This window comes from Silene latifolia, chromosome X (genome assembly GCF_048544455.1).
Source record: "Silene latifolia isolate original U9 population chromosome X, ASM4854445v1, whole genome shotgun sequence".
In the NCBI taxonomy this organism is placed as follows: domain Eukaryota; kingdom Viridiplantae; phylum Streptophyta; class Magnoliopsida; order Caryophyllales; family Caryophyllaceae; genus Silene; species Silene latifolia.
The window spans coordinates 225,216,605-225,243,570 of NC_133537.1; the positions used below are offsets into that span (position 1 = coordinate 225,216,605).

The window sequence follows — 26,966 nt, forward strand, 5'->3', positions numbered from 1 at the left end:
TGGCTATTTTGGATCTCATCTAACTCTTGCTAAAGTGTGATATTATTTCACGTTTGGTGTGATATTGTGTAATAGTTGCTGTGATATTGCTTCTCAATATCACACAGGGCTAAAACAATACCACACTGTTTACTTTAAAATATCACTATGGATATGGATTGTTAAATCTCACGTTGATATTGTTTTTATAATGTTGTGATATTGTTGTGTACACAGGTTGATATTGCTGCTCAGTATCACACAGTTTGGTAAACAATATCACACAGATGACTAAACAATATCACAATATGAATACGAAAGTTTAAGTCTTACGTTGATATTGTTTTCACAATGTTGTGATATTGTTGTGTACACAAGTTGATATTGTGTTAGAAAACTGCAGAAGCATATTATGAACTGCCATATTTTGACAACACACAAAACACAAGATGTGAAAATCTTAAAGCAAAAGGCATATATAGTAGTTCTGATGTAGTGATACTGTTTAGAGTAAGATGTGAAATATATAAATGTAAGGTGTGATATTGTTTCTCAGTATCACAAAATACAATAACAAGACAACTGAGACAAATAAAATAATCAAATATTCTCCGAGTACGAGTATTTTCTATATAAAATAAAGTATAATCTATACTTGAATGAATGTTGTGGTCTATATTAATATACTAGTCATAAAGAATGTCGTCTATTTGCTGCTGCTATAATTAATGAGCGCCATCAACAAAAACTCCTTCGATCGATCAACTATCATCAGCATCATCCTCATCTGAACTACCCTGAAAATAAAAAAAGGTGAAACAGTGATATTATTTTATATAAGGAGTGATATTATTTCAAATGAAGTGTGATATTGTTTCTATCTCAGAACAATTACAAACAATATCACATTCTGTTATCCTCAAGCAGTGATAATGTGTACTACAAAAGTGTGATATTATTTCTAATAAGGTGTGGTATTGTTTCTAAAATTACCAGGAAAATATAAAAGAAAGTTGAGACAGATGTGTTGACACATTCTGTTATCCTCAAATAATATCACATTCTGTTATCGTCAAATAGTGATACTGTTTAGTATAAGATGTGATATTATTTTAAATAACATGTGGTATTGTTTCTGACTCGTGACCATACAGCATATATAAAGTTTCATACATAGACTTTTCATGGTGAACATACCTTATTGTCGGCATCGAGTACAAAAGCATTAGGACGATTCGTTTATCATGGTGAGCCATTTGTTTGCAATTACGACAAAACCTTTTAGGCTTCTCCGCTTTAGCTATGCATTGTTGCTTTTTGGAGATCATTCTCTTCCCGCTACCCTTGTTCTATGCCTGACGAGGTGGTAGAATCCTCACCTCAGTTGAGGAACTGCACCAAAGAAGCATCTCCAACTCCTGCTCTTTGGTCATTGACTCTGATTGCGGATTGAGTTTCACCCTGAATTGTTTAAGTATGTCAACAAGATCAGTGATGTCCTTCGTAGACACATTCTTGAGCACACTGATGGTCGCGTAGAACTCTGACCATAACTTGCACATTTCCATCTTTCGTAAATCAGTGGCGTCAAAATCCTCAATTAACTCACCATGTGGACCATAAAGAGGGATCTTATGTGCATTCTTGGTCCACCGCATAAGAATGTATTTATCGGGCAAAGTGTGTACTTGTTTTCCAGAGTAAACCCAGATAATGTGTCTACAAATAATACCCTTCCTGTTGAACAACTTGCAAGAACATTCAGCGTCATTCGTTAGAGAATTGTCGACGACTTGGTAGGTCTTCTGCGTTCTGGCATCAGCAATACCAATTAATTCTACACCGTTTGCAGGTGGTGTGAAGCCACCAACACTAAGGGAATAAATAGAAGTAGAAGCTTCTACTTGAAAATCTGCGAAAGCAGCATTTGTATAAACCTTGGAAGCATGAGCTTCCAACTTAAGAGAAGTCGCTAATTGTGGAAGAGTACAATCATCGTCTCTATCAAGTTGTTTTTGAGTATGGCGCTGTACATCAACGTCGCTTTGAAACCGCATCAAGAATTCAACAAGTGTACCATGTGCATTTTCAAAACGCTTGAAAAAATTATTCTAAATCTCAGAACGTTGAGTTGTTCGTAAGAGACAACCCATAGGAACATCACGAAAATAAGCTGGGATCCATTTTCTCCTTTTTCTAAACATGGTTGACAACCTGGAATTACCTTCAAGATTATGCTCATTGACCAACTGACACCACTTTGCTTCAAATTCAAGAGGTTCTAACTTAGCATCCCAAACAATAGCATTCAAACGGCTGACAAAATCAGTCTCTTTCGATATTACAGGCCCAACCTTATCCGTAAGCTTTTGCATGATATGCCACATGCAATATTTGCGGTTAGCATGTTTGAAGACAGCACGCAAACCCAGCTTTATTCCAGCACACTGATCTGTTATTTTACAGTGTGGCTCTCGCTGTCCCATAGCATCAAGGAACTTTTGAAAGACCCACGTGAACGAATCTTCATCCTCGTGAAATAGCAAGGCAGAAGCAAAAGTAACTGGCCTTTTGTGGTGGTCTACGCCAGTAAAAGGAGTGAAAAGCATACAATACTTATTCGTACTGTAAGTTGGATCGTAAGTGATGTAATCACCAAACAAAGCATAGTTTCTACGAGACTCTGCATCACACCAAAACGCACGAACCAAGCATTTACCACAATCCACCTCATAAGCAAAGTAAAAACCTTCAGTGGTATCACGTTTATCCTCAAAATAGTTAACAAACAGTTGAGCATCCCAGTCTCCTATGAAACATTTGATATCCCTACCAAAATTCTTAAAATCAACCAGTTGAGCTCCAACATTCTCATAGCCATCTACATATTCCTTGACATTTCTAAATGCCCTTGTTGTCCCTTGATTAACCCTTGAATGATCAATAATTGTCTTTTTATGGTAAAGATGGAGGTGCCTGTGTTTTTTTGAAACTGTTGATTTCTAAGTGAACAAAGACGGTGATTATGCCACTCACGAAACTGAAAAACAACATAACCATCCCCATTATAGCGAAACTCAATCATAGCAGTACAACCAATCCTAGTTAATTTAGTGTTCCTGATATCAAAAGGCCTGGGAGTTGCCTGCTCCTTTCCACTATCTAAAACAGTAGCCTTCCCCTTACGATCTCTAAAACCTTCACGGTTGCAAACAACAAATTTATACTTCACATCACCAGAAACAGACCTTTTTTGAGAAGACTTCCTAGGTTCAAAACCACATGCTTCTGCATACACATCATAAAAACTAATAGCTTCTTCCAACGTCCCAAACAACTAGCCAATATAAGGTTTAAACTCGGTGCGGATTCCTTGTCCACAATTCACTACCACCAGGTGTGGAGTCCAAAAGTAGTTGATGCACACGAGAAGGAATGTAATGTTGTTCAACATGTGGAGTAGAACTAGATGCATCGGTGGTTCAATCGAACAGAGAAGTAATTGAAGACTCAACAATATCATTACTATCTTTAGAGGTAATAGCAGAGACATGAAGATCATTACAGGAAGAAGAAGTTACATTACTTGTAGGATCTGGCAAGAAAAGTAAAATGTAAAATAACAAGAAAAAGTCTTAAAGATATGGACGAAATCGAAATCACACAAGTGGCTGAACAATATCACATATCCAGGAAAACAATATCACGTTGTTTGGGAAAAATATCACACATGAAGATGGAAAACGATATCACAAGGAATGTTGCAGGAACAATATCACACAAGTGGCTGAACAATATCACGTACTCTGGAACAATATCACACATGAAGTTGAAAAACAATATCACAAAGGTGAATATACAATGGTACATATCAACATAAACAATATCACCAGGTGTAGAAAACAATATCACATATTGAGCAAAATAAGAACGTCAATGAACAAAAAATATGTACCAAAAGTATAACGAACATGTGATTGAAAGCTGAAAGTACAAAATAAAGAGAGAATGCGCAGAGATTCGAGAATACGCTGAAAGTACAAAATTAAGAAGAATAACATACCAGACATCGCAATGATGATTGAAAACGCAGAGATTTTGAGCAGGAAAACCTGGAAAGCAAACAAAAACGTACAGAATTTTAGGAAGCACAAAAGTAAATTGAAAATAACAAATAAATCAAGATGAAATTCAAAGCATATAAACGAAAAGAAGAATAAACAGAGTAAGATAACAACGAAGGCGAAACATAGGGACGAAAAACGGCAATTACGTACCTGAATAAAGGAAATAATTGGAATAATATGATAATTGTGAAGAATGAGCAAAAAACACTGAAATAAAACAAAAACGTCACAATTTTAGGAAACACAAAATTAAATTGAAAATAACAAACAAAAGCAAGATGAAATTCAAATTATTCAAACGAAAGAAGAACAAACAGAGTAATGTTACAACGAATTCGAAACTTAGGGACGAAAAACGCCAATTACGTACCTGAGCAAACGAACTAATTGGAATAATATGATAATTGTAAAGAATGAGGACGAAAAACGGAGATGACGCCTAAATTCTAGGGTTTTCCAGCTCAACAATGGAGGAAGAAGCTACAGTAGAGAGAAAAGTTGAAGGGAGAAGAAGAAAAAGGAGGAAATAACAGTTTTGGCTGTAAAAAGTGGTTTATATAGGCAGGTGTTAAATTACAAATTTGCCCTTGCTTGTTTTCATCCTAAATACCTATCATAATATTAATCCTCAATCCTCAAATATATAAGTAATATTCACATGATCTAATTCCTATATATATATATATATAGAGAGAGAGAGAGAGAGAGAGAGAGAGAGAAAGAGAGAGTTAGGTTCTTGTGAGTTTTGTTTCTTATGGTGAGTTGTGAGTTTGTGCTTGGAAATCTCAACCACTAGAGATTATATTAGAGATGAATGGCCAAGATCTAATCTTACCTGTCATATAAAATCACTGTCATTTATTTATTCTCTTTTTTCTAGTGCTACTCTTTTTTTTTTTTTACTTTAATTTTTTTATCTCGTGTTATTATGTTTTTTTACAACTTTGATTTTTTTTTTCTCTTATGTTTCTCTCATTTTCTCATTATGTTACCTTTTTTTTTCTTTTAGTACCAGATTTTTTTTTTACTTGAATTTTTTTACTCTTATTTTTTTACCTCGTCTTATTGTGTTTTTTTTTACTTTGAATTTTTTTACGACTTTGATTTTTTTTTTCTCATTTTTTTACCACATGTTATTGTGTTGTTATTGTTATTCCGCTGTTATTGTGATGTTATTTTGCTGTTACTTTGATGTTTTACGACTGAGATTTTTTTTTTTTACCACGTGTTATTGTGCTGTTATTCTGCTGTTATTGTGATGTTATTCCGGTGTCACTTTGATTTTTTTCGTCTTTTTTTACCGCATGTTATTGTGCTGTTATTCTGGTGTTATTGTGATGTTATTCCGGTGCCACTTTGATTTTTTTTACGACTTTGATTTTTTTTTCTTTTTTTTACCGCATGTTATTGTGCTGTTATTCTACTGTTATTCTGCTATTATTGTGATGTTATTCTGGTGTCACTTTGATTTTTTTACGACTTTGATTTTTTTTTTCTTTTTTTTTACCACGTGTTATTGTGCTGTTATTCTACTGTTATTCTGCTGTTATTGTGATGTTATTCCGGTGTCACATTGATTTTTTTATCAAGTTATATTTACTAGATGCCAAGCACACGTTCAAGTATTATCTAACACTCCCTCCGTCTCAATCCTTTGGTTACCTTTTTTTATTCTTTGCGAGTAGAGTACTTAACCTTGGATGTTTTTGGTCCAAAATAAGGAGTCTAGCGTCCAACAGGGATATTTATACTTATGAAACAAATAAAGAGTTCGAGCAACACAATCAGTCTATTAGGATTACCAAATAAAAAGTAACAAAAAAAAAAAACTAATAGAGCTGATAAAACTGGGGTATTCATAATTTGTAAGTTAATTCTCTATTTTAACTTCATTCACCGAGTTATCTAAACAAAAAAAACTGCCACCGCAGAACACATGAAGTATGGCTACTTCTAAGCAAATACAGACATACATGTAACACATTCGGATTACATGTGCCAGAATAACCGAAACTTGAAATTCAACCTATTAGCACATTATTGATCTAAGAAAGACAAAAGAGCCACTAGTTGGCATTCATAAGCTATGGGTCAACTGTTCAGATCACTTCACTGTTTGAATTTCGTATTAATTGCATGCAGTGTTAGGCCAATCACACTGTCACATAGTTCTAGAAAAATTGAATAAAAAATTGCAGGTCAACTCGTAAGAGGCCTGAGGTGTCAACCTTGAGAATACGAGTCAATGCCAATGTGGCTACTCTATACACAATCAAACTCAAACTATCTACCTCAATATTGTCGAGCTTAGACAAAGAAGAAATGCAGCAATCGCTTGCTCAGATGAAAGCAGCCAAACTGCTGTTCTATGAAAAAAAAACAGTGGAGGAGAAAGAAGATTATTCGGCTTTGTGGATGGTTTGCCGCCATGTTCCGCCGTATAAGACGACAATGCGGTGGTTATTGAGCTCAGCGAGGTTTTACAAAATAAAAAGTAACAAAAAAGGAAATTGAGAGTGAAGGTGTATCTGAAGTGGAGGAGAAAGAAGATTATTCGGCGGCGGAGATTATCAGTGCCGAGTACTCGAATTGCATGAACGAAACTACAGGAAAACAAAAATTACATCAATTGTAATGTGGAGAAATAGGGGAATTAAATTAATTTGGATTTGTGATTTGTGATTTGTGATTTGGGAAAAAGACTCAAATTGAATGAACAGACACGATTTATGCTTTATTTGTCTCATATTTTGTTTCTCTTTTTTTTTTTAATTGTGATGAGATTTAATCTCAGCCCTTGTTTTTGTTCATCCAATGGCTGAGATTTTCCAAACTCACAATTCACCGTAAGAACCAAACTCACGAGATCCCGCCTCTATATATATATATATATATATATATATATATATATATATATATATATATATATATATATATCTCAAAAATGAACGCATGGAGTAAATAAGATACCCTTTGCCATAATACAGTGTCAACTAGCAGGTCCATTGACTGCTTAAGATAAGGATAACACTAAAGGAAATCACAAATTCTCATTATATACGGCCTATATCCGTCTATAACTATAGACGAACCAAATATCCACCCACTTTAAGCAAAACGGACTAAATGTCACCATCTTAACGCCAAATGTTACCAGTGTCATTTTCTAAGCTACAACAGGTAATTTATCACATGGAAATGGTACTGGTGACATTTGGTGTTAAGGTGGTGACATTTGGCCCATTTTGCTTAAAGTGGGTAGATTTATGGCTCGTCTATAACTATAGACGAATATCCCCCGTTTATAATGAGACGCTTTGAAAGGAAATAGAGATCTAAAAAGGTAGAATAAACAAAACTATTTTATTACTTATTGAAAACAAAGATTGAGATTGTACTCTAATATGCAAGAATTAATTTACTTTTAGAGTATACATTTTATACATGAGTCATCAGTATATTTACGATAATTTTACCCCTCTTATTTCTCTCTCTCTCTTCCAATCAAACTTTTTTCTATCTTTTCTTACCCAATAACCATCCTTTCTCACAATTTTTTCACTCATACCACTAACGTTGGTGACTTGGATAGTGATTGATGATGACCGGAATCCGATCATAGTAAAGCACGACGTTGTAGTTGGCGACGTGGGATGTAAATAAATTATTATTACAAATAAACATATTGCGGAGAACACATGTACTCCTAAAATAAATCACTAATAAACGTACTACTTACTAGAACGGGAAAAAAAATGAAAAAGAAAATCAGCTTGGACACACGTATTAGTGCACTACACCACGCACTACTACACCTTCACAACCACCACATATTTAGTCTACCAGCGGCCACCAATGCCTATCGAGATCCACCGCCAGCCTCGTAGAACCACAGGCGATCACCTAGACCCAACATCGACCTCGATCTCCCCCCGCCATTTCTACACTCTCTCTTAAACCACACTTGGTTGATGATACCAAGTTTCATTGTCATTAAATGGTTTGATTCTTAGTTATTGTTAATAGCATTTTAAGATTACAATTACTCCTCAAGATGGTGCAAGAATGATCAAGACGAAGAATATCCCTAGCCAAAGTCAAATGTTGTAAACGAGGTAGTGTAACATACTCAATTTTTCAAGTGACTGCAAATCCATGCAACAGTGCATTGCACTGTTGCTTCTGATACAACGGTGGAGATAATTTTTCAATGAAAAATTTCAAGCTTACAAATGTTTACAATTTTCATTTCAGAAATCTTTTAAGCAAAATTGTGAGAGGAACATACTTTATCATATAAAAATATCTAAGCTCTTTTGGACTCAAAGAAAGTACACATATTTTTCCTTAAATAAGGGAACCTTTGTCTTCCTTAACTTAAGGAACTATGTGTTTTACTTTATTATCAAATCTTTTGAGATTTGCTGAAATCTTTTCATTGAGCCTTGTGTAGATGTAAATCAGTTACACAACTCTAAAATCATTTTTAAATAATGAAATGTGTTTATCATTTCCAAAGCTTAGATTTTTATAATAATTTCTCTACTCCTAGGGTTTGTGTTCCTTGCCTATACAAGGAGCTCTTTACCTCATTCAAAACCAAAACTTTCAAGAGCATTTTATTGAGTAATCTTTGCAAAGCATTTCAGAGTCAAAAACTTCTGTTTTTCTTTAGTATCTGCAAAAACGTTTTTAAGTCTTAAAATCTTCAATTGTTTTCAAAAGTGTTGAAATGTCTCCATGTATCAGTCCGCTGCACTGTGACATAAAGAGTATCTTCCATGATTCTCGTGTTTAGGTCTTAATTGTAATCTCCATGTTCTTAAGTGAACCACTGAGATTCTGACTCTATAAACCGTTGAGATAAAACTTAAGTCTTGAAGCGGAGTAGCTTTGAGCAAGGGATAGTCTTGAAGCGGAGTAGCTTCAACCAATTGCAACCGGAGTAGGTTGGCGAGTTATTTTCATTGTAATGGTTTAGTTAAGTTTGAGTAAATTTCTAAACAAGCAATAAAATAATGGTTGGACATAGGCTCCGGAGTAAGAGCTGAACTAATGTTTTAAACATCGTCTTGTTTGCTTATTTACTTTTACGTTCTCTTATCATTCTACTTTTATTCATCAATATAGCTGCCAGTGTTGTGCAACAGTCACTCATACCGTTACATAGACCTGCTGTACCTCTTGTGAACTTACAATCCATTAAGTTTCTCAAGTTTGTACTTAATAGCTCTTACTTGTGTTAGTCTCTAACCAAGTGAAGGAGAAAATTACTAATTCACCCTCTCCCCCTCTTAAGTGTTAATCGTAACTCTTCAATTGGTATTAGAGCCTCGTGATCTTGATATTTGTTAAATCCAAAGAGTTGATCCTATAGTTATGGACGATTATCAACACACTAAGCAACTCATCTTTAAGGGACAAAACTATGCCTGGTGGAAACAACGGATGGAGCACTTTGTCAAAAGTGCGGACTATGAATGTTGGAAGATCATTCAAAAGGGTCCCCTCGACATCACGGTCACTAGTACCGATGGTACTAGTGCCCCTAAAGACGAGATAAATATGTTGAGGTTGATTATTGAAAGGTCGAAAAGAACTCTAAAGCCATGTCCATTCTTCAATATGGCAATGGTAAACAAGAGATTAATCGGATCTCCGGTTGTCCCACGGCCAAAGAAGTTTGGGACACCCTAAGCTTTGCTTATGAGGGAACGTCACAAGTTAAAAAGTATCGTGTTGATCTTCTCATGCAACAATATGAAATGTTCAACATGACAAGAGATGAGTCAATTAATAGTTTGTCTTCTCCTTTTTCTACTATTGTCAATGACCTCGAGAGTCAAGGTAAAAACTTTGAATCCGAGGACTTAGTCCGTAAAATCCTTCGTAACTTAACAGAAAAGTGGCAACCGAAGGTTACAGCTATCGAGGAAGCTAAAGACCTATCACTCCTCACCCTTAATGAGCTAATGGCCTCACTCATGGCTCATGAGCTAACTCTCATGAAGCGTTCTAGTGAAAGCTCTAAAGGGAAAGGGCTCGCTCTCAATGCTCTCTCAAGTGATGGGGAGGATGGAGATGACGAGTTTTCAATGTTCACTAAAAACATTGTTGGAATGATTAATGGTCGAAACTCTTAAAGGTACAACAATAATACTAGAAAACGACGTTTTCCAAAGAAAAGGTCAATGCCCAAAGTGGAATGACATCAAATCTAAGGAAAAACGTGATTTTGCCAAAAGAGAATACAAAAGCAAAGTGATGTCGGCTATTTGGGGAATGTCTGATTCCGAGGAGGATAATGTCCTTGAGGACGAATTAGATGCCAAATTGTGTCTTTCTTCTCATCTCAATAAAGATGTTCCAAAGTCATCAAAAAAAGAATACGTCAAATGTCTTATAGCTAACTCAGTTGATTCCGATTCTGAAAATAAGGTAAATAATCTCAAGAAAAAAGTTCAATCTTGTTTTAGACCAATTTATTGATAAGTGTTGTGTCCAAAATAATAATCTAGAAGCTATGAAAGATGAAATTGAGGACATAGCTGAAGAAAATGTCAATTTAAAAGAGTGTCTTAATGTTGTTGATCAACCTATTTCATCATTGAGTCTTGAAAAAGAGATTAAAAAGCTCCAAAAACAGAATCTGTTTCTAGTTAGAAGGGTTGATGAAACGTATACAACAGAGCAATGCACTGTTGCATCAGTGTCTAACAAAGGAGATGAGTCCTTCGTTAAAATTGTGACCTCACTAATCAAAGAACGTGACCAACTCTTCATTAATCTAGCAACATGTGCAAGTCAAAAAGTTGATCTTGTCAAAATTGTTGAAATGTTGAACGACGAGTCAAGTCTTGTTAAAAGTGTTTTAGATCCAGTGCAAAAATAAAACGATGACCTTCTTGTTTAAATTGAAACTCTAAAAAAGGCTGAACAAACCCATGCAACAGATGATGCAACTGTTGCATCCGAGTCAAAAAGGAAATTTAGGCAAACCCGTTTAAATTGCAGCTATAGACGAACCCATGCAACTACAACTATAGACGAATATCCCCCGTTTATAATGAGACGCTTTGAAAGGAAATAGAGATCTAATAAGATAGAATAAACAAAAATATTTTATTACTTATTAAAAACAAAGATTGAGATTGTACTCTAATATGCAAGAATTAATTTACTTTTAGAGTATACATTTTATACATGAGTCATCAGTATATTTATGATAATTTTACCCCTCTCATTTTTCTCTCGCTCTTCCATTCAAACTTTTTTCTATCTTTTCTTACCCAATAACCATCCTTTCTCACAATTTTTTCACTCATACCACTACCGTTGGTGACTTGGATAGTGATTGGTGATGACCGAAATCCGACATAGTGAAGCACGACGTTGTAGTTGGTGACGCGGGATGTAAATAAATTATTATTAAAAATAAACATTGCGGAGAACACATGTACTCCTAAAATAAATCACTAATAAATGTACTACTTACTAGAATGGAAAAAAAAGGAAAAAAAAAATCAACTTGGACACACGTATTAGTGCACTACACCATGCACTATTACACCTTCACAACCGCCACAGCGGCCACCAATGCCTATCGAGATCCACCGCTAGCCTTGTAGAACCACAGGCGATCACCTAGACCCAACATCGACCTCGATCCCCCCCTTCCCTTTCTACATTCTCTGTTAGACCACACTTGGTTGATGATACCAAGTTTCATTGTCATTTAATGGTTTGTTTCTTAGTTATTGTTAATAACATTTGAAGATTAAAATTACTCCTCATGATGGTGCAAGAATGATCAAGACAAAGAATATTCTTAGCCTAAGTCAAATGTTGTAAACGAGGTAGTGTAACATACTCAATTTTTCAAGTGACTGCAAATCCATGTGACAGTGCAATGCACTGTTGCTTCTAATACAACGGTGGAGATAATTTTTCAATGAAAAATTTCAAGTTTACAAATGTTTACAATTTTCATTTCAGAAATCTTTTAAGCAAAATTGTGAGAGGAACATACTTTATCATATGAAAATATCTAAGCTCTTTTGGACTCAAAGAAAGTACACATATTTTTCCTTAAATAAGGGAACCTTTGTCTTCCTTAAATTAAGGAACTATGTGTTTTACTTTATTATCAAATCTTTTGAGAGTTGCTGAAATCTTTTCATTGAGTCTTGTGTAGATGTAAATCAGTTACACTACTCTAAAATCATTTTTAAATAATGAAAAGTTTTTATCATTTCCAAAGCTTAGATTTTTATAATAATTTCTCTACTCCTAGGGTTTGTGTTCCTTGCCTATATAAGGAGCTCTTTACCTCACTCAAAACCAAAACTTTCAAGAGCATTTTATTGAGTAATCTTTGCAAAGCATTTCAGAGTCAAAAACTTCTGTTTTTCTTTCGTATCTGCAAAAACGTTTTTAAGTCTTAAAGTCTTCAATTGTTTTTAAAAGTGTTGAAATGTCTCCATGTATCAGTCCACTGCACTGTGACATAAAGAGTATGTTACATTATTCTCGTGTTTAGGTCTTAATTGTAATCTCCATGTTCTTAAGTGAACCACTGAGATTCTGAATCTGTAAACCGTTGAGATAAAACTTAAGTCTTCAAGCGGAGTAGCGTTGAGAAAGGGAAAGTCTTGAAGCAGAGTAGCGTCAAGCAATTGCAACCGGAGTAGGTTGGCGAGTTATTTTCATTGTAATGGTTTAGTTAAGTTTAAGTAAATTTCTAAACAAGCAATAAAATAATGTTTGGACATAGGCTTCGGAGTAGGAGCTGAACCAATGTTTTAAACATCATTATGTTTGCTTATTTACTTTTACGTTCTCTTATCATTCTACTTTTATTCATCAATATAGCTGCCAGTGTTGTGCAACAGTCACTCATACCGTTACATAGACCTGTTGTACCTCTTGTGAACTTACAATCCATTAAGTTTCTCAAGTTTGTACTTAATAGCTCTTACTTGTGTTAGTCTCTAACCAAGTGAAGGAGAAAATTCCTTATTCACCCCCTCCCCCTCTTAGGTGTTAATCGTAACTCTTCAATTGGTATTAGAGCCTCGTGCTCTTAATATTGGTTAAATCAAAAGATTTGATCCTATAGTTATGGACGATTAAAAACACACTAAGCATATCATCTTTAAGGGAGAAAACTATGATTGGTAAGGAATCACCGCATGGAGCACTTTGTCAGAAGTGCGGACTATGAATGTTGGAAGATCATTCAAAAGGGTCCCCTCGACATCACGGTCACTAATACCGATGGTACTAGTGCCCCTAAAGACGAGGATAAATATGTTGAGGCCGATTATTGAAAGGTCGAAAAGAACTCTAAAGCCATGTCCATTCTTCAATATGGCATTGGTGAACAAGATATTAACCGGATCTCTGGTTGTACCACGACCAAAGAAGTTTGGGACACCCTAAGCCTTGCTTATGAGGGAACTTCACAAGTTAAAAAGTATCTTGTTGATCTTCTCATGCAACAATATGAAATGTTCAACATGACAATAGATGAGTCAATTAATAGTTTGTCTTCTCCTTTTTCTATTATTGTCAATGACCTCAAGAGTCTAGGTAAAAGCTTTGAATCCGAGGACTTAGTCCGTAAAATCCTTCGTAGCTTAACAGAAAAGTGGCAACCGAAGGTTACGGCTATCGAGGAAGCTAAAGACCTATCACTCATCACCCTTAATGAACTAATGGGCTCACTCATGGCTCATGAGCTAACTCTCATGAAGCGTTATAGTGAAAGCTCTAAAGGGAAAGGGCTCGCTCTCAATGCTCTCTCAAGTGTGGAGCAGGATGGAGATGACGAGTTTTCAATGTTCACCAAAAATATTGTTGGAATGATTAATGGTCGAAACTCTTAAAGGTACAACAATAATACTAGCAAACGATGTTTTCCAAAGAAAAGGTCAATGCCCAAAGTGGAATGACATCAAATCTAAGGAAAAACGTGACTTTGCCAAAAGAGAATACAAAAGAAAAGTGATGTCGGCTATTTGGGGAATGTCTGATTTCGAGGAGGATAATGTCCTTGAGGAAGAATTAGATGTCAAATTGTGCTTTTCTTCTCATCTCAATAAATATGTTCCAAAGTCATCAAAAAAAATACGTCAAATGTCTTTTGTCTCACTCGGTTGATTCCGATTGAGATTCTGAAAATGTGGTAAATAATCTCAAGAAAAAAGTTCAATCATTCTCCAAAGACAAAGTTTGTCTTCATTTAGACCAATTTATTGATAAGTGTTGTGTCCAAAATAATAAACTAGAAGCTATGAAAGATGAAATTAAGGATATAGCTGAAGAAAATGTCAATTTAAAAGAGTGTCTAAATAAATTTGATCAACCTATTTCATCATTGAGTCTTGAAAAAGAGATTAAAAAGCTCTGAAAATAGAATATGTTTCTAGCTTAAAGGGTTGATGAAACCTATGCAATAGAGCACTACATTGTTGCATCAGTGTCTAACACAGGAGATGAGTCCCTCGTTAAAATTGTGTCCTCACTAACCAAAGAACGTGACCAACTCTTGATTGATCTAGCAACATGTGCAAGTCAAAAAGTTGATCTTGTCAAAATTGTTGAAATGTTGAACGATGAGTCAAGTCTTGTTAAAAGTGCTTTAGATCGAGTTCAAAAATAAAACGATGACCTTCTTGTTTAAATTGAAACTCTGAAAAAGGCTGAACAAATCCATGCAACAGATGATGCAACTGTTGCATATGAGTCTAAAAAGGAAATTTAGACTCTCACAAAACATGTGTCTTCATTAACTAAGGAACGTGACTCTCTGCTAGCTGACCTCACCTTGAGTAAAAGAGATAACAAGCAACTTCAGCAGATTAGCTTATTGCTCAGTGATGAAGTAAGACATGCTAAACACGCTTTCGACAAAGTAGGTCAACTAAATCTTAATCAGCTTGCTAAAATTGAAACATTAACCAAAGAGCTAGATGAGGCTAATATGTTTTACTTAAAATGGGAAGGAAGTCATAATGTTTTGGAGTTCTTCTAAAACAATAACAAGAATACGAAAACTGTGCAAAAAATGCTGGACTTAGTTTCAAATGCAACAGTAACACGCACTGTTGCACTCGAAACCAGGACCCAAGCAAAACTGATTTTCGAAGAAAAAAGTATGCTGGCCTTTCCGAGTATATCATTTGCAACTATTCTGGTAAAACTGGTCATGTGTGTTGGACCTATAGTATAGTTTTGATAATGACAAATGTGACAAGTGATGATTTATTTGTTATATAAATGTCATATGTCATATGCATGTAATTGTGTGCTTAAGTCTTATTATAGCTAATACCAATTACAAGTTGTGAGATCAAAGTTATAGCTCAAGGAGATACAACATTGAAGAACAATTCAAGCTAGATATACATCAAGTAACACAAGATTCAAGATGAAGAGTTTTGTGATCAAGATGAAGAGATAATTCGTATACTGAAGATCTTTGTAAAGATTAGATAGTATAGGTCGTCATCTGGTAACAATTCCATTTAGAGTGTTTTTTTAGTAGTAAAGTTATAACTATTTCACTTATAACTTTACTAATCAAGTTCAATGTTATAGCTATTTCACCTATAACTTTGAATGACACAAATGATGCATGTCTTTGGAAATAAATCTTTCAAATATTTTCAAAAGTTAAAAGAGTATTTTACTTTTATTATCAAGAGTTTAAATTGATTAATGTATTTATGAATATTCCTATTGGTTAATAATACAACTTATGAGTTGTCATGCTACCTAGGGTTTCTAATACATTCTATCTCGTTTTGTTGTTGACCTAAATCTACCTAGGGTTTCGTGTGGTATGTTGGACGGCCTCCTAAGAGTCGTTTCTTTTCCATGCAACAAACCTAGGGTTTCTAAAAGATATTTTCAACAATAAACTATTAAGAAGATAAATACATTTCTTGGAAATTAAGCTAAGGTTTTTAAATCTAAAATCTTGCCTCCTTATTTCAGTGGCTAGGGTTTAGGGTTTTACACCTTCTAGACTTTTCTTATAAATACTCTTCACATCCAAATCATAATTAGACTTTTTACAATTTCAGTTTTAAGCATACTTTTAAGCAAAAAATTATTTTAAAAAAAACAATTTCCGTTTGCTTATTTCGAGAAAAAAAGTCGTGCATCATATTGTCAATCTCTCCAAGTGAGATACGTTATTAGACCATAGTACATCACATAATCTTACTTATTCATTTACGTGAATTTCAGTTAGTTATATTGTACTTTCTTATTAACGTAAGTTAGTATAGAGTATTTAGCGATACTCAATCTGAGTTATAATCATAGTTGATTATACAAGTGGGTTGATAATATTGTAATCCGTAGAGAGGTACTAAAATTATTAATCGAGAATAGTGGACGTAGGTTTCGACTTGTGAAACTGAACCACTTCAAAATTCCTTGTGTCTCTCTTCATTTTATTTTCCGTTATTTACATTTAGCATTAATTAATTAATTAGTTGATTTTAATTAATAAAATCAAATAATTAGCTACTTATTAAATAAATCGAAAAAGTGGGCATAGATTTCAATACTCAATTCACCTCCCCCTCTCTTTCGTATTCGATCAATAGACTCTACAATTGGCATCAGAGCCTCGTGCTCTTGATTGCCTCACAGCAAAGAGTCTGATCCTTTTATCTTTTTATTTGTTTATTTTCCACTGCATTTACTTTTGTTTTAATAGATTCCAAATTCCTAAAGTGGAGTATTCAATGGGAAGAACTATGGTTTATGGAAAAACATGATGACCCATTACATCAAGGGTCACGATTGGGAGTGCTGGCTCATTATTAAGAATGGACCGAATAAGATCATGCTTGCGTCTTCTACTGGCACTTCCACAGAAAAGAAGGAAGAGGTCTATGTTGAGGCAGATTATAAGAAAGCTAGGAAAAGCTCAAAAGCCATCAGTCTTTTTCAAAACGGGATGACTTCTACCGAGTTTGATCGATTCTCATCTTGTTCATCTGCCAAGGAAATATGGGATGGTCTGGAGTTAGCCTATGAAGAGACCACTGTTGTAAAAAAAACAACGTATTACTAATGCGAAAATACGAACTGTTCTCCATGGAGCAAAATGAAACGCTTGACAGCATGTCCACTCGCTTCTCCAGTATCATCAATGAGTTGAAAAATCTAGGAAAAACTTTTGACTCCGAGGAAATTGCTAGAAAAATCCTTAGAAGCTTGTCCAAAAGATGGCGTCCTAAGGTAACAATAATGGAGGAATGTAGGGATCTATCTGAACTATCCAATCAAGAGCTAATTGGAGCTCTTATGGCTCATGAAATTACTCTTGATGAGGATAACGCAGAAGCTAGTAGCAGTAAGAAAATGGCCTTACAAGCTGAAACTAGTGAAAAACAAGATTCCGATCCAGAGGTTGAAACAGTGTTATTCGCTAAGAATTTTAAAAACAAATTTTTTAATCGCAAACAAGGAAAAACGCCTAACAATAACACTAATAAAACCTCCAAGAAAACATTTGAGTCAAAAGGATCTTTTTCTAATCGTGGTTGCTTCAAGTGTGGGGATACTGATCATATGATTAAAGATTGCCCCACCTGGAAGAAAATTAAAGACAAAAATCAAAGAGACAAAACCAAGAAGGAACTCAAACACGTCATGATGGCGTACTGCTGGGGAGATCTCGACATAGAGGACGACGAGTCAGAAGAAGAAGTTGCTAATCTATGTCTGAGCAATGTTAGTCTTGACCTAATTTCTGACAGTGACAATGAAAGTGAAAGCTTCAATACTGAGATGTGCCTTGTTGGAGATTCAGATTCAGATGATGAAGAAGATGTTAGTTATCTTGAACTTAAAAAGCAAGTTAAGAAACTCTCTAAGAGTTCTTTAGTTAAGTATTTTGAAGAATCCCTCGATCATTGTCATGAACAAAGCTTAGAGTTAAAAGATCTTAAGGAACAAATCTTAGATATTGCTGAGGAAAATCAACTTTTGAAAGCTAAAGCCAAAAAACTCAAATCTAAAGTTACAGCTACTCCAGCTACAACTTCAGATACGACAAATGTTGAGAAGGCCACTCTAGAGTCTAAAGTTATAGCAAATGAAGCTATAACCTCAGAGTTGAAACTCAACATTAAGCATCTTCAAGCCAAAGTTATAGCTAATGAGGCCATAACATTAGAATTGAAGAAAGTCAACGAGCTTTTAAAAACTGAGGCTAAACCTAAAGAGGTTGTGATTACTGATCACAAAAAAGAAATTTCTTTTCTTTCTCAGCAATTGAAAGATGTGGAGGCTAACATGATAAAAGCTAAGAAGCAACATGTTGAAGAAAAATTTATCTTGAATAAACGTTTTAATGATTTTTGTGAAAATTTAGAAAAGAATAATTCTTCCAAGGACTCGAATGTAGATCATTCGAAATGTGAAAAAGAAATTCAGTCCTTTAAAGAATTGCTTCTACATGCACGAAAAGTTCATGATAAGTGGGAAGGAAGCACAAAGGTCTTAAACTTCCTCACAGAACAGTCTGACAATAACATGAAGATGGGTCTAGGACATGAGTGTTATAGTCGTAGAGACCATGATAAATGCAAATCCAATCCGTCTGATTGTGATTTCAGAAGGAGAAAATATGTCAATCTTCCAGAATACCTGATTTGCAATTATTGTGGTCATACAAGACATGTTCAAGATAATTGTGTCAAATATGCTAACGATAATATAAATCAAGATAATTTCGTTAGAGAGTGTGACGTATCTAGTGTCGATGAATCTGAACCAAAACCTGAACATAAGGAAATTAGAAATAATGAGTTCAGATGGTCTTATGACATGGCTTTTGATTACACAACAAAACCTTCAAGATCTGTTAAACCAATTGTGAATCAAAACCAGTCACCAAAACCTAGAGTGTCTCATGACCATAGAAGACCTAGACAACCCTATGTCACGACCAGAAAAATTATAAGACAAGTATGGGTTAGGAAGGATCAAATATTCAAAGTTACTAACATTAAAGGACCCAACCTAGCTTGGGTACCTAAAAGCTGTATTTGATTCTTTTGCAGATCATAGTGAAAGAAAATAATCAATGGTATCTCGATAGTGGATGTTCGAGACACATGACTGGCAACAAAATTTTTTTTCTTTCACTAAAGCCCTTTGATGGTGATAAAGTTACCTTTGGAGATAACAAGAAGGGCAAGATCGTTGCAGTAGGTAAAATTGGTATATCTCCATCACTAGGGGTGCTCACCGGTCCAAAACCGGACCGGACCGGACCGGACCGGATGAACCCGCGGACCGGATAACCACATATCCCAAGACCGCGGACCGGACCGGTTAAAAGGGGACCCGGACCGGACCGGACCGGAACCCTTTAGGTCCGGTTTTTTCCGGGTTTGGACCGGACCGGTACTAATTTATAAGGCAATTTAGTTTTATTTTTTTATGTGGACCGGACCGGACCGGACCGGAGACTGGTCACCATATTTTTTGGGACCCGGAGACCGGACCGGTATGTATCCGGTCTGGACCGGACCGGACCGGCCGGTCCGGGTCGGTCCGGTTTACCGGTCCGGACCACTTTTTGTTCACCCCTATCCATCACACACAATTAATAATGTTTATCTAGTAAGTGGTCTTAAACATAACTTGCTAAGTATCTTTCAATTATGTGACAAAGCAAACAAAGTTGTTTTTCACTCAAATATCTGTCGTATCATAATTGAAGGTACTAGTAATGTCATTCTTGTGGGTCAACATAAGAGGAATGTGTATATGATTTATTTGAATACAGTCACTATAGATTCCTTTACGTGTATGAAAGTTACTCTAGATGATTCATGTTTGTGGCACAAGAGGTTTGCACACATTAGTCCAACAATTTTACATAAACTTAAATTGTGGGATTTAGTTGAGGGTTTACCCTCAATTAAATTCAATCAAGAGAAGATGTGTGACTCCTGTGGCCGATGCAAACAAGTAAGATCTTCTTTTAAACTAAAAAGAGTCATTAGTACAGAACGTCCACTAGAACTGGTACACATGGATTTGTGTGGACCAATGTATGTTAAAAGCCGTGGTGGATCCAGTTACGTGTACTCGAGGTATGTTTGGCCTATCTTTTTATTTACTAAAGATGAAACTTTCGATAAGTTTGTAGTATTAATGAAGCTCGCCCAAAACAAGTATGATAATAAGCTAGTTTCTAATTCGTACTGATCACGACACAGAATTTGATAATCAAGCATTTATAGAATATTGTAGGGAGAATGGTGTAGGACATAACTTTTCTGCACCACGAACCCCACAACAAAATGGTGTTGTAGAACGTATGAATAGAACACTAGAGGATATGGCTCGCACTATGCTTTTATGCAGTGGCTTTCCAAGAAACTTTTGGGCTAAAGCCATTAGCATTGTATGCTACGTGCACAATAGAGCTATGATTAGACCTATTCTTAAAAAGACCCCGTATAAACTCCTATAAGTAGAAAAATATTTATTTGCGGCTCCAAAAAAAGGCCCTTTTGCGGCGTTTTTGATGTAGCAGCAAATGGGGGGCCGCAAAAAGCAAAATTATTTGCGGCGTTAACATAACGCCACAAATAAATGGCTATTTGCGGCGTTTTAAAAAAAAAACGCCGCAAATAAATAGGCTATTTGAGGCGTTTTTTTTTTTTTTGAAAAAACGACGCAAATAGAAATTTTAAAAATTTTTTTTTTTTTTTTACATAAAAAATGAACCAAACAAATGATTTAAATATAATGACTCTCAAATAGAATGGCAATCTTACATTATTTTTATTAATACATCAAATAGAATAAAAACATACAAATGAAATAATGCAACAAGTCTATTATCCCAATGACTCTACCACTTACACTAGATGACTCAACAATGTGTTCATAGTGTGGACACGGGGGGCCCACGGGGGCGCTTGGGAAAACAAGCGTTTGCATTTGTGGAGTCGCTACAAATTTATTGTGGAAAATTGGAAACTGTTCGAATATTTCGCGTCATGTCAAGACACGAAGTAGTGACATAGACACCAAGAACTCATCACCCTTAGCATTCTATGTCTAGAATGACTCTCGTGGATGCCAATGAACACGGATGTGTTGGAGTAGTGTCCTCCACAATAAGTGCGTTTACATATTAAATCTCGTAAAAGGAATATCAGGGATTTATCTTTTTATTTGTCAGCTGGTCATCGTTAATCGGTAATGATTGGCTGACTAGAGTTTGACATTACTGTCGTGTGACGGCGGTGATCAGCTGATCCCTTTAGGTCACACCAATAGGATGACGCCCAAATAGAATGAATTAATTGTTTGTATGAGATACGGGATAATTAATTCCTTGTATTATTTGACTTTTTATTAGTCGCGTAAAAGTATTATTTGATGACGGGTTACGAACTCGGGCAAAGAAGATTTATTATTTAATTATGTGATATTTAAGTAATAAATTAATAATTAATAATTTATTAATTAATTGTTAATTAATTAATTTTATGCGATATGTGTATATGTTTTGAGGTGGAATTAATTAGCTATTTATATTTTACAAGAGGTTGTAAAATTAGCTAATTGGGATAATATTGACACATTGTATGTTGATAAAATGTTCTTATGATTACTTAATGGTTAAGTAGTCATTGGTAGTTAACTTATATTATTTAAGTGTTAAATAATCAAATTAATATTTAATTATGTCAGATAATTAAATATAAGACTTATAAGCATTTGTGGACAAATGTCGAAAATCGAAATGGACCAGGAGGGGACCATTTGGACAAATTTTTATACACTACTAATACACTCATTGTGAGCGGAAAAGGTAGGCATTTCCCACTAGCATTTGTATGTGAATTGTATACATTTGCATGCCTATATATACCTAAGTCCTTCCATCATTTCTAAGGTTGGAAATTTGAAGAAAAATTGGTCTTTGTGTGCTTGTTGTAGATGGTTCATATACACCATCAATAGACCATAATTTTCTTCTTATTTTGTTCATCCTTTTACAATAAACACATATAAAAGTAAACTAATAATATTATCAAGGTAATAATATTAATTAGTACATCAAATATACAAATACACAAGGTTACAACTACATTTACCTAATTAGTATTTTAGTAGTATTTTGGGTTTATCTTGGGTGCCACCTTAGGAGATTACCTAATTTGGTAATTAAGATGTTAGAGGATCATCCTTATTGCAGTAGCACAAGAATAACGTCAAGGAAGGAGTCCTTGAGTTGTGCCCATTTTGCCTTATAACAATGTAAGAATTTTTGTCTTAAGATGGTTTAATACCATCTCTTTTATATTTTACTTTGCATGCATGTAGATTTAGACCACCTAAAATTAATTTATAATTTTGATATCATAAGATGAGTATTAATTTGGTCTAAATAACTAACAAGTGGTATCAGAGCATTGTTACATACAAGCATGTTGTCTTAAGACGATTTTAGTAATTTATGAGATAAATTAATAAAATTGATATTAAGTTACTAAAATTAGTTTTATCACATAATATGGTCTTGCATGTATATAATCTGGTCTTAGATTGATATGGGACGAAAATTTGATTTTTGTTATATTTTTCCACTTTTTATAACTTAAAATGGCATAAAATAGAGTAAAAATGCATTAAAATTAGTTAAGAGTTAATTAAATTGGGTTGCGGTGTTAATTTTATGCATATTTATTTAGAAATAACCACATGTATGTTCTATTTATGAGATAAGTAGATACTTTAAGTTAATGTGATTAATTTAGATAGTTTATTGATTTTTATTTGATAAAAATTGGTAAATAATGGTTATTTTGCAAATAAATATTGTTTTAATTTTTGGGCTCAAAATTTTTGAATTTTTAGCTCCTAGAAATTGTTCCAAAATGTAAAAAATATTAATTTTAAGTTATTTCAATTTTTATGGTTTGATTTAGAATTAAATCGTAAAATTTGTCATTTTATCGATTAAATTATAAAATCGTTTTAAATAAATTTTAAAACGAAAAAATTTTCACTTGCATGTCTTTTTTGGTGTAAGACCAGAATGTTCATGGCTTTGAAATTTATTTTTCCATAAATTTTATAATTAAATAGAATTTTTCCATAATAATTGTGAATTATTATGTCTTTTAGTCATAATTTGCGTTTTAATTCCATATAAATTCAAGATAATTAGTGAGAATAATTATTTTGATATTATACCAGATTAATATCATTAGCATATCTTAAAATTGTTTTAAGAATTGATTATGATTTTTTATTGGTAAAAATTTCGTCAAAACAAGCTCAATTGATCGTTGTTGATAAGTTAGACGATTTGGCATGTCATTTTTTCATAATGCATTTTATTATTCATTTAGATGAATAGTTTTTAGCATTATATTATGTAATTTTCCTAATATGGCCATAGGTAGAAATTGGTATATCCCGTAATGTAAGGGAATATCGATTTGTTTTGTAATTAATTGCGATTTCGTATCGCCTAATTTGTAATAGGATATTACAAATTGGCATCTAAAGACGGAGTTTTCAGGAAGACGGTGTTTTCGGAAAGGCGTTCCGAAATCCTAAAGAAGGAGGCCAATTTATGAAGACTCAAGGGACAAAGGTGTTGGTTTCCGATATGTAATAATTTTAGTTAATTAGATTAACTAGGTGGCCATATTAGGACTTGTTTGTTTCTTTATGCATTCATGCCAAATCGTCACTACATGTTTTAATATTTGTTGTTATCGATTTAATCGTCTAGCATTCACCAATTTTGTTCACTTAAAAGTGATAGACAATTAAATTGATAAGATCTCTCACATTTGTTTAAAATTGAGATTAAGCCTTATCAAATAATAGCACCTATGAATCCCTTCTTCATTAGAGGTAGGTTCAGATCACCGAGGTACACTCTTTTTACGTTGGGTAAGTAGGGTAATAAAGGTTATTATACGTGAAAATTGGTTGGACTCAACGGAATGACTATGGGTTGAATCGGTCCACCGTGCCCATATTTATTATGCGGCTAAAAGATAGATTTTAAGAAAATCCGTCAACCAAGAGTTCTAGTAGTAGAATCAGTCAAAATGTTGACTCACCAAATTTTTATAATTATAGGTTGAATCGGTCCACCGTGCCCGTGTTTATATAAAATTGGATCTTGGAATCATTTATATAATTCAGTGGGAGATCATTATATAAATGGGAACTTGTTAAAAAAGCTTTCACAAGTTAAAATATTTAAAACGATAAATGTTAATCTTTCCTTTATTTCCTTTGTAGTAATCACGATGGCTTCTAATAGTCAAACCGTCACTATAGCTAGAGATTCATGGCTACGTTCATTCATGGACAAATATGTTTTAAAAGCCGACGGTAGTAATTTTAAAGATTGGGAGGAACAACTTCGATTAGCTGCCGCAGGTGATGGCAAATTACGCTACCTTGTCGATCCCTCTCCCCCTTTGCCTAGTACTAGGGCCACTGCCGATGTAAGGGAGGTTTTTTCAAATTATCAAAAGGAATCCGCTGCAATTAAAAATATTTTGATTTTTTTCAATGGATCCTGCTTTACAAAGACAATGTGTCAAGTTTCGTGATGCATATGAAGTATTCTCGAGGCTTTCAACTATGTTTTATCAAGCCCCGAGAATAATTCAATAGGACACCGCATTTCGTTTCTTTGAGGCTAACCTCAAAGATGGTCAACCTGTAAGTTCACACGTACTTAAAATGATTGAGTACGTGGAAACTTTAGAGGGGTTAGGATGCAAGATCCCCGACGAACTTGTGGTGGACCGAGTGCTCCACTCTCTCTCGCACGTCAAAGGAATTACCCAATTTAGGGTAAATTATAATATGACGAACATGATAAAGAGTTTACATGAGCTCCATTCTCTGCTTATGTAAGCAGAGAAGGACATGGGATTGAGTGGGAGTACAAGGAAAGATGTGCTTGCGATAAACGTGAAGGGGAAAAAACTGTTTAAGAGGAACGCAGGTAAGAAGCCCGTTCAGGTGGAGGGCAAAGGTAAAGCAATTGCGAATTGCTCTACCAAGCCTAAACCTATAAAGGGTAATCCTCTTAAAGATACTTGTAATTACTGTAATAACAAGAGACATTGGAGGCGTAATTGTATGAAATACCTGGATGACATTAAAGCTGGCATTGTGAAGCCAACATGTAATTTCTCAACCGAATCTTTTATGATAGACATAAATTATGCTTCAAATACAACTTAGGTATTAGATACTGGTTGTGGTTCCACTTGTGCAATCATTTGCAGGGCTTAAAAAGCATAAAAAAGCTAGACAAGGGCGATGTTGATCTCCGAATGGGTAACGGGTCTAAGGTAGCCGTCGTCTTAGTAGGAACTTATGTACTTAGTTTAGCTTCGGGGTTGCAGTTGTATCTTAATAATTGTTATTTTGTACCAACGTTGTCTAGAAATATAACATCAGTATCTGTGTTAGACACATAAGGTTTTTCCTTTGTAATTAAAGACAAGTGTTGTACTTTTTCCCTTAATGGGATTGTATATAGCCAAGCTATTTCAATCAATGGTATTTATATTTTAGACACTTGCAACGATGTTTATCATTTAGATAATAAAAGACTCAAAACTGGTGATACCGATCTATCTTATTTATGGCATTGTCGATTAGGACACATTAACGAGAAGCGCATTAAAAGACTATTGTCGACTGGTGTTATTAAACCTTTTGACTTCGAATCGTTTCGTACATGCGAATCTTGTCTTCTTGGCAAGATGACTCGTTCACCTTTTCTAGGAAAAGGATCTCGAGCTAGTGAGTTGTTGGGTTTAATACACATCGATGTGTGTGGTCCAATGACACTCACTGCTAGAGGTAATTATAACTATTTCATTACTTTTATCGATGACATGAGTAGATATGGGTATATCTACTTAATAAGGTATAAAAGTGAAGCTTTTGATAAGTTCAAAGAGTTTCAGAATGAAGTAGAAAACTAATTAAATAAGATGATTAAATCATTACGATCACATCGTGGTGGGGAATATTTAAATAATGACTTTAGAGATCACCTTACAAACTGTGGTATTGTATCCCAGTTAACTCCTCCTGGCACACCATAATTAAATGGTGTGGCTGAAAGGAGGAATCGAACTTTATTAGATATGGTCCGATCGATGATGAGTCAAACTGAGTTACCTAAGTCATTTTGGGGTTTTGCCATTTTATCTGTTGTACGCTCACTTAATAAAAGTCCCACTAAAGCAACTGACAAAACTCCATATGAGATATGGAAAGGTAAAGTCCCGAATCTGCGATACATGAAAGTATGGGGTTGTGATGCTTATGTCAAGAGCAAGTCTGACGATAAGCTTGCACCTCGTTCTGAAAAATGTATTTTTTAGGCTACCATAAGGAAACTTGTGGATATTACTTCTACAATAGTAGTGAGAACAAAGTGTTTGTGGCACGTGAAGCTGTCTTTCTAGAAAAAAAGTTTATTTTTGTAGGGTATTGCATGCGCAAACAATAGATAAGATTGTTTTTAAACCTAATGGTGTCTTTCTGGTTAGATTCAAAATGAAGGAAAAGAAGACTGATGTTACAGGCGGGTCCATTGTTCTTTGACAATAAACCTATTATTGTGAAATAATGGAAACCTGATGTGAAGTTGGTTAAGGAGGATGTTGACTGTGTCCCAATTTGGATTCGGATGTATGGTTTAAACCTTAAGTTCTGGGGGCCTGCACTTCGGAAAATTGTTGGGCTTGTGGAGACACCTGTTAGGCTTGATATTGATACTCAAGAAAAAAACCTTCTAATGCT

General features: G+C 34.7%; 2 protein-coding genes across 2 annotated transcripts in view; one reads left to right on the forward strand and one right to left on the reverse strand.

Annotated features, from left to right (window-relative positions):
• Positions 1–2,090: 2,090 nt before the first annotated feature.
• On the reverse strand, positions 2,091–7,269 carry LOC141619453 (protein FAR1-RELATED SEQUENCE 5-like). The gene is made up of 7 exons (XM_074436474.1): positions 7,240–7,269; positions 7,077–7,136; positions 4,257–4,313; positions 4,043–4,091; positions 3,506–3,574; positions 3,009–3,267; positions 2,091–2,910 (listed from the first exon to the last, which is right to left on the reverse strand). Exons 1-7 carry the CDS (start codon positions 7,267–7,269, stop codon positions 2,091–2,093), a joined length of 1,344 nt encoding a protein of 447 aa, XP_074292575.1.
• Positions 7,270–17,222: 9,953 nt separating this feature from the next.
• LOC141619454 (uncharacterized) overlaps positions 17,223–26,966 on the forward strand; it is a 9,751-nt gene continuing 7 nt past the window's right edge. Inside the window, exons 1-4 of the mRNA XM_074436475.1 lie at positions 17,223–18,215; positions 18,402–19,100; positions 19,196–19,342; positions 26,812–26,966. The exon at positions 26,812–26,966 is cut by the window's right edge and continues 7 nt beyond it. Coding sequence (XP_074292576.1) covers positions 17,223–18,215; positions 18,402–19,100; positions 19,196–19,342; positions 26,812–26,966 — 1,994 coding nt within the window. The remainder of the gene's footprint in view (positions 18,216–18,401; positions 19,101–19,195; positions 19,343–26,811) is intronic.

Coding starts and splice junctions, on each gene's coding strand:
- LOC141619453 (XM_074436474.1), bottom strand. CDS start 7,269: ATGACACTGGTAACATTTGGCGTTAAGATG. Junction 7,137..7,239: donor TAACATTTGGCGTTAAGATG/GTGACATTTAGT, acceptor GATTTCCTTTAG/TGTTATCCTTATCTTAAGCA. Junction 3,268..3,505: donor TGCTATTACCTCTAAAGATA/GTAATGATATTG, acceptor ATGTGTATGCAG/AAGCATGTGGTTTTGAACCT.